The sequence below is a fragment of the Mycosarcoma maydis genome, chromosome 1 (assembly GCF_000328475.2).
Source record: "Mycosarcoma maydis chromosome 1, whole genome shotgun sequence".
NCBI lineage: Eukaryota > Fungi > Basidiomycota > Ustilaginomycetes > Ustilaginales > Mycosarcoma > Mycosarcoma maydis.
This window is the reverse complement of record NC_026478.1, coordinates 1,822,925-1,838,768: the sequence shown is the minus strand read 5'-3', so window position 1 is coordinate 1,838,768 and position 15,844 is coordinate 1,822,925. Positions and strand designations below refer to the sequence as shown.

At 52.3% G+C, this 15,844-nt stretch overlaps 6 protein-coding genes across 6 annotated transcripts in view; 3 read left to right on the top strand and 3 right to left on the bottom strand.

Moving 5' to 3' along the window:
• UMAG_15009 (uncharacterized protein) overlaps window positions 1–355 on the bottom strand; it is a gene marked incomplete at both ends in the record, with an annotated part of 2,204 nt that extends 1,849 nt beyond the window's left edge. Inside the window, one exon of the mRNA XM_011388550.1 lies at window positions 2–355. Within this exon, the coding sequence (XP_011386852.1) occupies window positions 2–355 (354 nt within the window). The remainder of the gene's footprint in view (window position 1) is intronic.
• Window positions 356–5,146: 4,791 nt separating this feature from the next.
• On the bottom strand, window positions 5,147–6,032 carry UMAG_00627 (uncharacterized protein; the record flags this gene model as incomplete). Its single annotated transcript, XM_011388141.1, has 3 exons — window positions 5,147–5,302; window positions 5,699–5,815; window positions 5,859–6,032. The coding sequence occupies 3 exons, from the start codon at window positions 6,030–6,032 to the stop codon at window positions 5,147–5,149; spliced, it is 447 nt and encodes a 148-aa protein (XP_011386443.1).
• A 1,032-nt stretch (window positions 6,033–7,064) lies between these two features.
• Window positions 7,065–7,455, top strand: UMAG_10929 (uncharacterized protein; the record flags this gene model as incomplete). The annotated part of the gene is made up of 2 exons (XM_011388398.1): window positions 7,065–7,201; window positions 7,302–7,455. 2 exons carry the CDS (start codon window positions 7,065–7,067, stop codon window positions 7,453–7,455), a joined length of 291 nt encoding a protein of 96 aa, XP_011386700.1.
• A 1,147-nt stretch (window positions 7,456–8,602) lies between these two features.
• On the top strand, window positions 8,603–10,009 carry UMAG_10928 (uncharacterized protein; the record flags this gene model as incomplete). The annotated part of the gene is made up of 1 exon (XM_011388397.1): window positions 8,603–10,009. One exon carries the CDS (start codon window positions 8,603–8,605, stop codon window positions 10,007–10,009), a length of 1,407 nt encoding a protein of 468 aa, XP_011386699.1.
• A 240-nt stretch (window positions 10,010–10,249) lies between these two features.
• UMAG_00625 (uncharacterized protein) lies at window positions 10,250–13,243 on the bottom strand (the record flags this gene model as incomplete). Its single annotated transcript, XM_011388140.1, has 1 exon — window positions 10,250–13,243. The coding sequence occupies one exon, from the start codon at window positions 13,241–13,243 to the stop codon at window positions 10,250–10,252; it is 2,994 nt and encodes a 997-aa protein (XP_011386442.1).
• A 1,092-nt stretch (window positions 13,244–14,335) lies between these two features.
• On the top strand, window positions 14,336–15,172 carry UMAG_00624 (CDP-diacylglycerol--inositol 3-phosphatidyltransferase; the record flags this gene model as incomplete). The annotated part of the gene is made up of 1 exon (XM_011388139.1): window positions 14,336–15,172. One exon carries the CDS (start codon window positions 14,336–14,338, stop codon window positions 15,170–15,172), a length of 837 nt encoding a protein of 278 aa, XP_011386441.1.
• Window positions 15,173–15,844: the final 672 nt, after the last annotated feature.

Here is a 15,844-nt window from a genome sequence, read left to right as displayed (position 1 = left end):
CGCTCGCGATAGCGACCTCAAGAAGCTGCGACCTGTGTCCAGAGACGCGATTCGAGGGCGGCGGCGCGCATGTGGTTTTCGGTCGCGTCGGCATGGGTTGCGCAAGGTTGTGCGATGGAGACGAGGATGTGCTGGCGATGGAGGAAGGCTGTTCGCGGTCCTGACTGGTGGTGTTGCCGGTGGCACAGCTATCGGTGAACATGTTGACCTTGACAGGCGCGGTCGCGAGCGTCATTGCGTCGAAGTTCTCGTTGCCGGTAACGATGCGGACGTGTGACGAATGCGATATTGTGGCGTGTTGTGGTCGCTGGTCAGAGACGCGGTCGAACGATTGATAGGGAACGCTCACGAGCATAACGTGATTGAGGGGCCGGCGTTTGCTCAAAAGTTGGAAGCTCGGACGGAGGCGTGGTCACGAAGCTTGCTGCTGCATGAAACGTCGCTGATGGCAAAGTAGATGGACCGGCTCTGACTTGGCTGTCGTCGACAAGGCAGCACGCGAATGGTAGACTTGGGGCCCAGTGATATGAGGAACCAAAGTCGGTGTCGATATAAGGAGACGACCGCAGTCGGGAGTGACGTGGTCGAAGGACAAAGGGAAGGGCGCGCAAAGCCGGGACGAAGTTGCCAAGCCAAGCGGCGTCGAAACTTGGTTCAAGGCAGAGGCTGGTTGATGGCAGGAAGGAAGAAGGATGCGGCGATCTGGAACCGAGTAGAGGAATGTAGAGCCTCACCAACGGATCGTCGGGATCTGTCTGTGGCTGAGCAAACAGACGCTGGAGGGCGACCAAGGATGGAAGGGTCGTGGATGAAGGTAGGAAGGAAGAAAGGAACAAGCGACTGCGCAGACGGCTGAGAGGCAGGAAGGAGGAGGCTGGTGAGGCAAACCTGACAGGGCCAAGCCGAAAAACGGAGAGTCTAGTGTATAGGATGATACAGAAGCCCAGTGCAAAACTGTCAGGCAAACGTGATTTTGGATTGGCAGCAGGCACCCAGAATTGGTCGCGGAGGGGTGCGGCGTTGCTGGTGGTGGTGGGGCAGTGCGGTGGATGTGATGTGATGAGATGTGATGAGCAGGGGGAGAGCCGAATCGCGAGGCAAGCCAAGAAGAGGCAAGGCGTGGAGAGGGTCGCTTTCTGGGAGGATGCACGAGAGAAGGTGTGTGATTTGCGATTGATTCGCGATTTGAAGGCGTAGGCAAGAGCGGTGGTGTAGATTGAAGAGGGCGTGCGAGGCAGGCAGGCGGATCGAGGGCGTAGGAGGAGAGTGGATTAGGACGCCGTTGGTCTCGAAATTTCAGCTCAATCACAAGCGCTTCGAGGCTGAACAGTGTGGCGCAGAAGAGGAGCCGTTTCAACTCTCGATACGAGCACGGTTCAAACGGCGGAGAGAAGGTACTGCGCTCAGATCGACGAGGTGCGGGGCTTGCTTTTTTTTGGTAGGCAGAGCTCATCGTACGACGTGGTAAGCCAAATCACGAATTGCGGAGGACGCTCTAGCAAGCTATACCATCGATAGAGGGCAGAGTCAGCACCAAGAAGCGCTCACCCAGAACAAGTTTTCCGCGGTGTAACGCACACAAAAAGCTTTGTCTGGACTCGAATTCAAGGGGCTTTTTGAGAGCGGAGAGGGAAATCTGCCCAAATTCACGATGATCGAACGGCAGCAATCCTGTGGCGAGCCTCCAAAACGTAGCAACAGAAAGAGAGCTGTCAGAGATCACACAGGTTCCAGATCAGTTCGTAGTTCCTTTACCAAAGCTTGCCAGGTCCGACATGAGAACTTGTTCGCAATCACGAATCGTGAATGTCGGTCCATTGGCAAGTTTTGTCGGTAATTTTCATCAAAAGATACAGCAACAATGTCGAACCATCAAAACCCAGGCTTAGCTCGCAAAGAGCCGAAAAATATGGTTAATTTTCTCTAATTAATTTTCAGTTTCGCCTGCTCCTGCCAACGAGCAGCCAAGCAGCCACGCCTTTGCAAAATTCAAGGCTAGGTCAGCGCGCCTCGGCAGGTTCTTCCGACGAAGGCTCGAAAGCAGTGTAAGCAAAAAGACTAGGGGAAAGTGTCAGCATTCCGTGTGCGCTGCAAGGTTCAATCACAACAGTCAGCACGGCGTACGAAAGAAAGAAAAAAAAAAAAAGGAAAAAAAAAACAAGCAATTGCCATTCACGATCGGTGCGGTTTGCTAGCTCGCTTTTGCCGCTCAAGCCAGGCTCATGATGAAGTTGACCGTTCGGATCCCGTTCAATGACATGCCAAGCAGAGACCATCTACTGTATCGATCGCCGCGTGACGCTGTCCTCTTGCCGTTCGATGATTTTCTCGATTGCTGAGCCTGTTTCCTTGGCCGTGTCCAAGGACGACAGAGTTTCAACGACCGTGATTCCGTTGCATCGACACTGTCCAGGCCACCTTAGACGGTCTGATAACGAAGACGGTCTGATAACGAACAAGAGCACGCCAGAGGGAAGAAGCAGCCCTTTCTAGCGACTCTTGAACACCTAGAAAGGCCCGAGATCGAAAGTCTGATTAGCACGCGACCATCGAGTTGCAACACGCGCTGCACAAGAACCGAATTTAGTCGCATCGATTGCGTCGCCCCGCGTTAACACTTATCTATCTGCTGCGTGCTGGACAAAATTCGAACTCTCAGCCGGCATAATTTCTTCATTTCAGTCACGAGTGTACCTGGAATTCGAGGTTCGCTTCGCTGGCTGGTGTGGTCGATATGGTTTCAGTGATAAGTTGTCTGAGCGCCTGACATGCCAGTTTTGCAAAGCGAGACATTGGAAACCGTTTCGCACTTACCTGACGTTGCTGCCGGTGACACACTGGACCAAGAGCTACGGAAGTAGGCGAAGAAAAGTTCGATCCCTCTGCCGCAACTGCCTATCACGAATGTTCGCAAGAACACGCAGCGTCTCGATCCCACAATACCAACGCCATCAGTTCGCATCGCACCAAAAAACCCATTTTAATCGTTTTAATAGAGACCGGTAACCAATACAGGACTACAGCACATCGCGAGTCTTGAGTGTTTGATGTAACGCATAAAATCGCTCCAAACAGACTCGGCAGTAGGATCAAAAGCGGTGCCATCTCATCTTTGCCCATGGCGGTTTCGATAGTGAATCATCTCACACACAGCTGAGAGCTTGATGATTGAAGCTGCAAGCATGCATGTACCTCGTCGAGATGCACAATCACGAATCACGTTGCTCAGTACCACGACAAGGTCGCGTAAACGAGCGGAGCGACTCCACATGGCGCTTCATGCAAGTCGCGATGAGCAGAGAGAAATACTGTAACATCGCTGTCTTGTAATAATTTTACCAGATATACAGTATTTTGTCCTTGACGCGACAGGTGACGAGCCACTCGACAATTGTCGGTGTCGGCAGGGACATACTGCATGCCGTGTGTTTGTTGGAGAAAATAACACTGCTGTAATTATTGTATGTATAGTATGTTGTCTCCTAACTTCCCTTTGATTGTTGGGGAAACAAGGCCGGATTGAGCTTTCTCAGACGAGAGCAGATGACATAATGCCATTTTCCGTTCTGAAACGCACAGCACGTCTGGATTTGACCCGTTCAAAAGTAAGCAAATGCGCATCGGATCGGTCAGGTGAGCTTACACGCCTCATGTCACGATTCTCAGTGCAAATCCGGGGTACCGTATAGGTCCGCTGTGAGCGAGTGCCGCTGTGCCGGTTCACCTTCTGCACCACGAGGCGGATACGCGAGCCAACGAGCTTCTTGCCAGGGTCTCTTTGGACCTTGTCGATCCATGCGGATGGTTCATCCCATGACAGTCATCAATCACTTTGTGAGACGGCTCGATGGGCGATCGAACATTCTACTTTGGTAGCCACACCCAATGGACAGACCGCATTCGCGATTGTCGAAGCTGACAAGCTCTTTCGGTGCTAGCCTCGTACTCAGATTTCAAACCGGTTCTGCTCGATCGCGCGACTAGATACAATGGTGGAATCGTGCCTGTGCGACGCATCGCATACACCTGGATACAGTTCACAGTCCAATTGAACTTCCCTGCCGTGCAATACCATCGTCTGACAAGGCATTCGAATCTGATGCAAGGCGTAATAGCAGTCACGGCATGCCTTGACCATCCAAAGAATGGCAAGGTCATCCCGAAACACGAGCAACGGATTGCTACTATTACTGCCACTTTACATGTTGATGGCATCGTGGAGAAGGTCGAGCAGTAGCAATCATCCTGCACAGTGACGACAGACGCTTTCGATTCTGGCCTCGGTTCCGGCTCCGGCTCCGATTCCGGCCCCGGAGTTTTTGCAAGGATAACAAACTAATGGTTGGACGACTTACTACTTGCTCTAACGTTATGTTTTGCAAGTTTGTATAAGTCTGCGTTGGGCGGTGTTTGAAGTGCGAATTTCACCAATCAATTAACGTTAGTTAGCACTGTGCCGTTCAGTATCGTGTAAAAATTGTAATTTAGCCAACACTACCATTCCTTCAGAACTCCAGGCGTAAAGACTATTATTTTTTACATTGAATATTCACGATTAATTATTAGTTATAATAATATTTTGTTGGCAAGGTGGGATGATACCCGGAAGTCTGTTGCATTGCAGCTGCACGGGTCGCACACGAGAGCGAAGGAAGTAGCGAGCCTCGTCGCGATCGAGAGGTGCTTCCGTCATCGAAGTGAGACCAGAGGGGACAATCACGCGGTGGTGGACATTGTGCTAACGGATGCAAGCAACACCGTCCAGGACCAGCATCTTCGTGCCATTCGTGATTGTTATTTGCCGTCATCTTGCTCAGCAGACGTAGTCACGAGTCTGGACCTGTGTCTTTTTTCCCTTTGCTCTGTTAATGTACGTTTGCTGCTCAGCGAGAAGGACGAACCCCGTAGACACTATAGAAAAGATGTCGGAGGATACTACACGTTTGAGAACAGCTTTTTACTTTTCCGTACAAGCACGCGCAGAGGCAACATTACTGACCCACGGAGCCCCTCGTCCAAGAATAGAGCTGCTGCGTGCGAGCACGACTGAGTTGCGCGCAATGATCAGATTGCGCGAATCAGGCTGGCTGATGTGTGAGCAAGCGCTTGCACGCGGCAAACGGCTGATTCTCGGCGGCTCCTTTCTTCAAAACTTGGTCGGCTTAGTCTGATTTCTACCGTCGGCGAAATTGAGAATTCGTGCAGCGGATTCGGGACCTGAGCGTAATTCGCCTGTGACGCAGCACAACCCAGCGGCGCCACTCAAGACTGCTAAGTTAGTCACATCTGCCTGTCGCTCACACTGTATGATTGTATTGTTATCGATACTAACTTATTTACTACCGTGCGTCAGCAAGTCATGTCCTGATAGTCGCTTCTTGGCCCCCACGCAAAATGCAAGGAGGCCGTGTCTCAGTGCTGAGGCGAGCAGAATTCGGAGAAGTCCGCCACTCAATTCGAATCTTGACCTGGCTCCTCTTGAAACTACCTCCTCGGGTTTGCTGGAGGTGCCAGAGAGCAGCTTCTGCTCAAAAAAAAAAATCTAGCCTGGTCATGTGAGGAGAGGGTGGCGTCATCAGTTCATTGATTCCCCGCACCGCGATCTGCCTCCTCCCAGTCACGAGTGTGGGGCCGCTCCTCTCGGTGTGTACTTTCCAGCTGGCTCTTTCGCGAGTCTTCTGGGTCTGCTTCTTTGTACCCGCCTCTCGGCGTCTAGGTTGGCCATTAGTTTGCGAAAAAAGTTACTTCCACCTCGCATCTCGAATCTCGAATCGCTCCGCAGTGGACTAGAGGTCGAAGGTTTGTTGGGGTTCGGCTGTTACAAGTCAGGGCCCTTCAGATTCGAGTCTTATACGTACTTCTTTGCCGACCTGGACAGGCCACGGCCACTCGGTTGTAGCCAAGCCCATTTCGCCAGCAACACCCTCGCTGCGACGCGATGAGACTGCTTGCCATCCACATTCGAGCGAGAGATTTGATTGCCGTCGCATTTGAGGCAATGCATGCAACAGTGAACCGAGGTCAATCTCCATTCGCCGTCCGTCACAAACAACCCGAAGGAGTCAGACGGGAAGAGAGGTAGAGCAGATCTCCTATACAATACTGTGTGCCTCAGGATGTGCTCCCTTCACCGCTCTCTTGAGGAAATCGATGCATCCCAGAATGACCGGCAAGGCTTCACAACATGCCACCTGCTCAAATGAGTCAACCGGCGAACCGCTGCTCGGAAGACGTTGTTCGGATGATTGAGGGGCAAATCGATAACGCTCCGTAGTTCGTCCGTTTAAAGTTATCTGCTTCTCAACTTTTCTTAAATTTGGACGATAGCCAAATTCACGATGCGTGATTCTTCTCGGCCTCTTCCGAAATTTATAGTTTCGAGCCTGACGTTGACATCGAACGATGACTGTTTAAGACAGTTTGGCAGCTAATCAGAGGGCCCCGCATGAAGAAGCGCTGTCGGTCGAATGGTTTTGACCACTACCAATATACGCAGGCACCGTTTCTGGGTGATTGCTACCGTTGAACTTACACTGTCGGAGATGCGTGCGGGATAAGGATCGATGGCCATGGGTATTTTTGAAGCCACAATTTCAGCGACTCATTTTGTCAGGCACGAGAGAGCCAACCTCACCTGGACTGCTTTCAACCTCGTCAAACCGCGTTCCAACCCTGAAGAGCATCTCACTGGCTCAACATGAAAGGTTGAAGCCTCTTGACATCAAGAACCCACTGTATTCACGAATCGACGTGCACGAACATACAAGAGCGAGGGTTTCGGACGGTGACCAGTGTTTGATCGACATTGATTCACATTTTGTACCAATTGTCGTGTTTCCTATAGCCCGACATCCGAATACAGCGCCGTCACGTCTCGAGCAACAACCACCAACCTCCACGACCGCCTGCGCACTTCTGCGCATACACGTAGACCATCGCAATCACCGATTCAAATATTGTCACTTCAACAGCGGCTCTGGATCTTCAGTAACGCCGGCTTCATCGCCGGTGCCACTTGCACAACGACACAACTTGAAGCACCTTCGAACTGATCACAGATCACAATGGAGCTCGACACGTTGACAGGATCGTCGACAGCATCACCTATGGTCGCCTCGGACGACTTCACTGAGTCGGCAGCTTGGACTGCCGAGACTGAGATCTCTGCTAACGAAGTTGTCGAAAAGGAGAAGCTAGTACGGTGAGTGTCGACGATGAGTGGTTGCAGCACATGTATCACAACAGCGCCGCTGACGCCTCATCCAATGGTCTCTACAACTATACGTGTTTGCGATATGCAGCGAGATCATGGCCATGCAAGATGGATTGCGTGCCCTTATCAGCCGCGTAAACACGGTCAAGGAAGACTGCAAGAAGGCAGAAGCAGACAACGAAATGCTGCAGACTTATATCGATTCGGTCACCAAGAGCCTGGCAGCAAAAGAGAGGGGATAGAATCACGGTTCACTAATCGAATGATCGCGTCCCGCATCAGTCTCTTCACTATAATTCATTCGCATTTGATCAGACAGAAGCCGTTCGTATCATATCGGCCTGACGACCGAAGCCGGGAAGGAACCCATAGGTTAAGCCACGCTTGAACCAGCGTGTCGGCCCTTTCAGTAGACGGGATGCTCTTGATCGGCGTCTCGTTGGCATTTGTGATTGAATTTTGATGTTTGAGATTTTGAAGACGGGGCATGAGTGACAGCAGACACATGGCTCACCTGCAAGTATGTCGACGTCAGGCACCGAGGACAGAATTCCGCTGCGATGACTAGAGCGAAAATCACCTGTTGATGGCCCAGGGAGCCCAGGCCTGGACCTCGGTCTAATCTTTTTAACACTTTCGACAGGCTCGCACTCCCGACTCGATAGAAACGAGAGTTGGCGTGGTATGACGCGGTGCCGATTCACAGCTTGCATCGAGGCCGTGTTTATTTTTACCGTGATTCGAAGCTGCTGCAGCTTCCTGTATTGGAGCGATTCGTGATCACTGCGGATGAAAGACTCGACCCACAACAGCAGAGACACGAGAGCTACAAATGTAGGTCAGTCTCATCGTGGCATGGACGCTGCCAGGGACGGGATCCCCTCAGTAACCGACGCCTTCTTCACTGTACAAGTTCACTATTTTAAGATCCGCCAACCCATCACACGTCACGGCAAGGACAAGGACGGGAAAGCGGAACATTTTCCGCCTTACGTTGGTCAACTTGTCCTGTTTCCTGGCGAATCGAAGCGTGGTGGCTCTGAGCAGATACGCCTTGCATCGGCTATATCGTTTTTATTTTTGTTTTTTCCTTCTAAAATCCAGGCCGATGTAGACCAAACCGCACGATCCCGGTATTGATACATCGCCATTGCGCCATCTACACCCGTACAGCAGCATCCTGCAAAACACGCTTTTTGGATCTCCTATTTGCGACACTTTCTCATGGAGCAACTTCTTCGTTTCTTGCTGCTCGACAACGACCCCACCGTGCCCCGACTCAACACCTCGAGGATCGACGCAATCTCCTTTTTTGCCATTCTGTTCATCAGCTTTGGCCGAGGCCGACGGCCTTCGCCGCTACGATCACCTTGTACGTGACACAACACGATGGTGCTGCAAAACAAGTACAAAGCCAAAGCCTCGAGGCGATACAACAACAACGCCAAAGCCTCCGAAAACGATGCCGAGCCGGGCTCATCAAAGCCTGGCTATCGCCAACGATTCGCCAACAGACCTCGACAGTCTCTGTCAGCAAATGGCCGCGGTGGTGGTCTGACTGAAGCGCATAGCAAAACAGAGGACGACGATGACGAGGACAAGGACGAGGACAGTGAAGGGGGCTCCTCCGTCACCGGCAGTGACCAAGAAGATGGAGATGTCGAATTTCCCAGTCTCGCAAAGGCCGCAACCCTGTCCGACAAATCACAACCGACCGAATTGGCCGATGATCCGTCAAATCCGTCGAAAGGCAAATATGCGCGTCGAAAGCTAGGCGAAAGCAAGATGGCAAGATTGGAAAGAGTCGAAGCAGCAAAGGATCCCAGAATACAAGACGATGAAGAGCCGGAACCCGAAGTCGACATTTCCAGACTGGTTGCTCGTGTAGCTGCGCTGGGTGACTCTGCCGGTACACAAGCTGGCGTTTCTGAAGAGATTGCTCGGAGCCGTGGTCAGCACGAGTCCGTTTCCGACGTCGAGAACGACATTGATCACAGCTTGGCCTACTTGCACGACAAGGAGCGGCAGCGCCAGAAAGCCAAAGGTCGAGGTGGAGGTGTGCATGCAATTACGGTTGAGAATAGCAAGACGGCGTTCGAAGCACTCAGCGTCGACGCGAATGGCAATGAGATCGATCTGGAGGCGTTGCAAAAGGAGAAAGAGAAAGCAGACGCGGCACGTGCTCTCAAAGCACGTTTCCAAGGTCACGGCATAGGCGAGCGTCAACGTTCCGATGGCAGATCACGTACTGTTCCTTCCATTCAGATCGGTCCCCACATCGCGACCTCGTCAACTAGCGACAATAGCTCCAGAACCTCCAATGAAGCGTCACTCTTGGACGGCCTCACAGCCGACACCGAATCCACGCTCGCTAAAGAGCGCAAAGGTAACATCAATGGCGAAACCGCATCCGTTCACGCGAGTCGTTTGAGTTTCAGCACCACCTTCGGACGTCGCAAACCGCCTCTTGCCGGCATCGTTCAGGCAGAGCAACTCGAACGGCCAATGCTCGACAGCGCTGGTCGGTCAAATTCATCAGCGCATCGCTTTGAACGCATCGATAGCTTTCTTGCCAGCCTCAATGACCGCAGTATCGCCGGTCAAGATCCATCGGTGTTTTCACTCAGTTCCAATGGGTCCAATGGCAACAATCAGACGCGCCAGTCCCAACCATTCAGCTCCGTTCGCTCGGGTCATACGGTGGCTCCGCAACGTCCCTACCATCAGACACGGATCCATTCTACTCCAGGGGAACTGGGAAGGCTCGAGAGCTTCTTGGACGATATGCTCGGCTAACAATGGCGACCTGTCGCACACGCGCCCGCCCCTACATACGCTTGCTCGGGGGTTTGAACCGAGGAATCATGGTCCGTCTTCTATATTTTTGTACCACTACCGTCACCTCTGCTTGCTCATGCAACTTGTTTGTTTTTCTTCTATCGGGCTCTGTCAGTCTTTGCCAGGTGCAATCGTGAACAGATCAGTTTCATGTTAGCGAAGCGCAGAGACTGACTGATCGGAAAAAACGTTGCGAAACTAGAAGCTATCCGGAACGAGGTCCCACATGACTTTTGTAATGTGTTCATGTCTTCGTCTGGTGCCACGAATCATGCCCATGCGGGCTAGTTCGTTGAGGGCTAGGGCGAAGCGGCTCTGTAGGACGGATTCGGTGGTTGCCGTCGTTGCGTCTGAGCCTCTGCGTTGTTCGCGGGTTATTGCGTGAGTGCGAGATTTTCGGGACCGAGTGTCCGGCGCGTCTGGTTCATGCTCGGACTCGTCTAGATATTGCACTTGTGGTGCGCGCTTGCGAGTACTTCTCCTCGTTGTCGATGGATCGTCCGCATTTGCATCCACTGAAGCTTGTCGATGCTCTTGCAGTGCATCACCTTGAATCGAATTGCTTTCCGCCCGGTCGGCGATCTGATCCGCCTCAACCGTCTGCTTGAATGCATCGTACCAATCGGCCAAGTTGACAAACTTGGCACATTCCAGATACAACCGAAATAGCCGACACACATCTGGCTCGTCCAGGGTTTTAAGCCGCCCCATATCGATCCCGCCAAGCTCGTCGGCAGGTACAAGGCTCAATGCGGCTTCGTAGAGGCTTTCGACAAACTCTACGGGTTCCGACAAGGGCAGCGTGAGACCTGCGCGTGTGGATGGATCGAGAAGAGTGGCCAAGGGTCCGTAACAATCGACCCAGAAGATATCGCGAAGTAAGTGCAAAGGGCCGTTGTCCGAGGTTGAGAACGTGCACGAGATGTGCTTCCAGTCGACGAGATCGTGGAGCGAGTGAACTATCCAGTCGGTGATCTCTCGCTTAAGGCCAAGCAGTTTTTCTTCCATAAGAAGCTTTCGTTGGACGCGTTGGAGACGCGCTTCACGTTTCTGCTGCGCAGCTTGACTACTGTCGGCATGGTGGAAAGTAGAAGCAGCGATTTCAGCATCTTCGTCCTCGTTGACACCTGCAGTACCAGCAATCATGGTTTGTGCTAGTCTCTGCTGGAAAGTTCGAAGCCCAGCAAGGAACCGTGCACTCTGTGCAACGATGGATACCGACGCCGATCGCAGCTGGCCAGAGTCACTCGACTCGACATCATCAGCAACATCAATCTGTTCACCCATTGCCTCCTCGAGCCTACTCATTTCGTCCTCCGCCGCCGCCACCATGTCATCCAGCAGCGTCTCGAACTCGTCTGATAGCAGTCGTCGAGCAGCATTGCAAAGCCTCGCTAGACCGTTGCGTAGCGTGAGAGCTGGTGGAGGTCGCTTGCTTGCATCCAATGAGCCCACTGACGCGTTTAGGCACTGCATGACAACTTGCGTCAAGATTTCACTCGCGCGCTCCAATTGGCGTTGTTCGTCCATCTCGACTGCCTGCTGTGCCGCAGCGGAAATGTTGCGAGAGTGTATCGCGTGTGCAGCTGTAGTAGCTCGACTTTGAATACGCATCAGCCCTTCAAAGGCTCGAAAGAGGAAGCGGACAGCGAACTCGATTCGGAAGCAAAGCACCTCGCGCGGATGATGGAGCTGACCGAGCTCGCTGAGGATGAACTGGTCGGACTGCAGAGCCTCTTGCAAGAATTCGTCGACGTTCAGTTCTGACGGACGCATATCGTCTGCGAGGAGTGGTAACACCAAACCACCAGATTCGTCGGTGGCGAGAAAGGCAATCTTCATCCTTTCCACCATCTTTGGTGTCCAGCTGTGGAGGTGGACCATCTTGGCCTGGCCTGGGATTGTGAACACGGATTCGGGTTTGCTAGAAAAGTGAACAAAATACGCCAAATGAATGGCATCGAGAACCGAATCTAGGTCAGCATCCCTCTCCCAGTACGTCTCTCTGATGTATTCGAAAGTCGACGGTCCGAGAGAGAGAGGTAGGTGGCGGGAAGTGAGGAAAGTCTGCGCGAGCTGCGACCAGACGATTTCCTTGCTCGGAAGTGAAAAGCGCGAGATATCGAGCACTCGCAATACTTGTCGTGGGATGTAATCGATCCAAGGCGCCGGTGCTGCTGTTGCGGATGAAGTGCTCGATACGCCAGTTCCATCGGCTGAAACTGCAGTGAGGTCTCCTGATGGTGAAGTAATGCCTAGGACCAGCAGGAGCTGGGGCCTCATTGAAGCTGCTGCTTTTGTGTCGTGTAATGAAGGCTTTGAGTCTGGCGACTCAGCTATAAAAGTCTGCAAGGCTGACAAGAGATCCGAGAGCACTGTAGGCTCAACAGACTCGATGGTAGGCAGGTTGAGTACCAACTTAGGTCGGCGTTGCAAGTGACCAAACTTGCTCTGCCACCAATCTCCAAGCACATGAAGGTCTGGCTCGATCTTGCCTGCAAATGCAGCAGCCTCTACATCCGACAACTCGACGTGTTGTGCCGTATCGATGACCGAGCCTTGCGCGATAAACCGTGCTACTAGAAGTCGAAGCGCGGTATAGAGGTTAGAGCACTCGCTTGCGGAAAGAGTGACGGCGATGCTGGGCGGTGCGTCGATGCTTGGATTCGATATATGAGAAACGAGACGATTCGAGAAGGAAGATAGGTATGGCGCCGAGGTGGAAATGAGCAAAGCCGCCTGAATGCTCGTCGCAGAGCTGTGAATTCCACTGAAGCTTGAATGGGCTTGATCAGCGCTTTCGAATCCAGGCAGAAAGAGATCCTCGTTCATCATTCCAACTTGGGTGGCAGAATGTTCTTCGGAATGCGCCGGAGCTTGCGCCGCCTTGAAGAATGTGCTCAAATCGTCGAAGAGCGAGCTGTAGACATTGTCCATGCACCTATCGAAGAGAGCTTCTGTCCTCTGAACTGCGATCTGGTATGAAGCATATCGGACGTGGGCTGGTTTGCTGTCAGCCTCAAACTCGGTCAGCACGGGAAATGGCGGCTGGTGGTTTTGCTCTGACTTGTCATTGCCTGAAGTAACCTTTTTTGGTCTCTTTTTTGGCCGCCAGGGTATCGTGTAGCATACTGAGGAGAGTCTGTCGAGTCCGCTGGTCGTCGGCTCGTAGTTGGACCTTGTTGCAGACATGGCTGGACGGAGCCTTGGACATGCCTCTCGGAGATGCCTGCGGATGAAGAGCTGCGGCTCCCGAGGGCCCAAAGTGAGGAGGGGTAGCTGTTGTCTGACTTTGGTGTCGTACAGGATGATGTTCCTGCCTGTTGTGTTCCACAATGGTGTAAATGAAGCCTCTCGCTTCTGCGAAGCAGCGGGGAAGCCAAATCACGAATAAGGCTTGATTCACTTCGGCTCTCGGACCAACTTCCACACTCGTGACTGTTGCACTTTTCCAGCACAAGCGTGAGGCACGATGGGCGTGAAGGCACGAAGCCCTGGCATGACGCAACGATTGAAGTGTTGGAGAGCGATAATGTAACAGTATCACCAAGCTTCCACGTTCACATCACGAGTCACGACTTGCAGTCGTGCATTTTGCTCATTCGTGATTTCACGCGGACAAGGCAGAAGAAGTTGAGCCGCAACGCAGGATTCACAATTCGTTCACGGTTGTCTCACGTCTCTCGTCTGTGACGCACACGGCACGAAACCCGTATCTGTCTGTGTAAACTACGAAACCAGGAATCACGAATATCACGAATCACGAATCACGAATCTTGAATACAAAACTCACAACTGATCTAGAAAACAACTCCACTCAACACTCACGACTCACGATTCGTGATTCGTGTTTCACTCTGCAGACTCGGCGTCGCGATTTCCCGTCAAGCTTTTTCGTCTGGAGCAACTCGAGCCAGTCGTGAGTGCGTCACACGGGCCAAACTATACACGATAATCAAGAATACGGCAGCACCATCATCGTTCCATCCATCCACCGCAATCACGATAAAGTTCGCGTCAACGTTGCAACCTCATCACCATCATCAACATTCTACCGCTGGCTTGGCCACCTCACCCTTTCCGGTTCATTTGCAAGTCCGTCGGTGATCGCAGCCTGAATCATCAGCATCGCTCGCTATCGCTGCATTCACACCGAGTGCGATCGGCAATCTCGCCAAACCTCGGGCGTTTAAGAAAGGTGCTTTCGTTGAGCGGCGCCTTCTACCATCCTTTTCAAACTTTCCAAGGATTCAAGCACTCGAACTTCTATCACATTCGTTCACGATGCCAAGAAGTACACGAAACTCTAAATCGACAGCAGCACACGTAGCGGCCGCTAATGGCACTGCAGGCGGCAAGACAGAATCGCTTCTGCACAGAGCCAACAACGCAGACGAAAATGTCTTCCTCTTCGTGCCCAACTTGATAGGTTACGCTCGTGTTATTCTGGCTGCTCTTTCGCTCTACTTTATGAAGGGCAATCCCAAGGTCTGCACCCTCCTCTACGGTGTCTCTTGTCTTCTCGATGCCTTTGATGGTATGGCTGCCAGAGCATTGGGTCAATCGACAAAGTTCGGAGCGGTGCTCGACATGGTCACCGATCGCTGCACGACCGCATGCTTGCTTTGCTTCCTCACCGCCGCCTACCCACGATGCGCCGTCATCTTCCAAGGCCTTATCACGCTCGACTTTAGCTCGCACTACATCCACATGTACAGCTCGCTTGTCACTGGATCGGCATCGCACAAGATTGTCACGTCGGACGTGTCCAAAATCCTGTGGTACTACTACAACGACAGCAGGACGCTCTTCATGTTTTGTGCAGGCAACGAGCTGTTCTTTGTCTGCTTGTACCTGATGGACTTCTATAAGAGGCCGTTTGGACTCGACATTGAGCCTCTGCTCTTCCTCGTCCCCTCAGCGCTCAAGGCTTCTCCGTGGATGGCGTTCATCATCAAAGAGACTCCCAAGCTCAGCTGGCCGCAGATCGTAGGTGCAATCACTTTCCCAATTTGCGCTGCTAAGCAGATCATCAACTGTGTCCAGTTTTGGAAGGCGGCTAAAGTGCTCGTGGGCAAGGATCTCGAGGAGCGACAGAAGGCCCGCAGCAAGGCGCTCTAAATGCAGCCACAATCTGGTTCTGATCCTTCACAGATCCCATCGATCCACTGGAACACCGTTAGCAGCCGCAATCGACTCAACGTGCCGAGTCCGCAAGCGAAGATCAATATTGCGCGAATGTAAAGAGCAAACAGCTCCTGCTATGATTGCGCCAATGCTTCTCGCTCTCAGTCGACGTCATGGACTTCATCAGATACGTTCTTGACCCTCGCCTGATGGACACAAGAGCTCCGAAATGTATCAATCACTCCTTCTCTTGCACTCACAGCTCCTCCTGATCGAGCTTGTATCTACTAATCATCTCCGTACTATTACACACTTTGCTGGAACCAACAACGGATCATGCATTCTTCTCTGACCTTGTGCGTCTTCAAAGAGACTTGATCCTATAAAGATTGCTCTCGCTTTTCAATCTGACAGGGCATGTAGTCGCTTTCGACCCATGACCCCCTCATTATTCTGTCAAGTTGTAATCACGAATGTGCTGTTGGACAAGTCCTGTCGAAGCGAAGCGGTAACGTTATTTGTGATTCTTTAAATGCCGCGGGCCGTGAGCAACAGCTCAAACTCGTGTGGAGGTTTTCCGCCGCAGTCACAGTCACGAGTGACGAGTGGCAGCTGGGCAAATTTGTTTCAGCTTCGTGCTTGCTCGTCACATGTGCTTCTGATTGC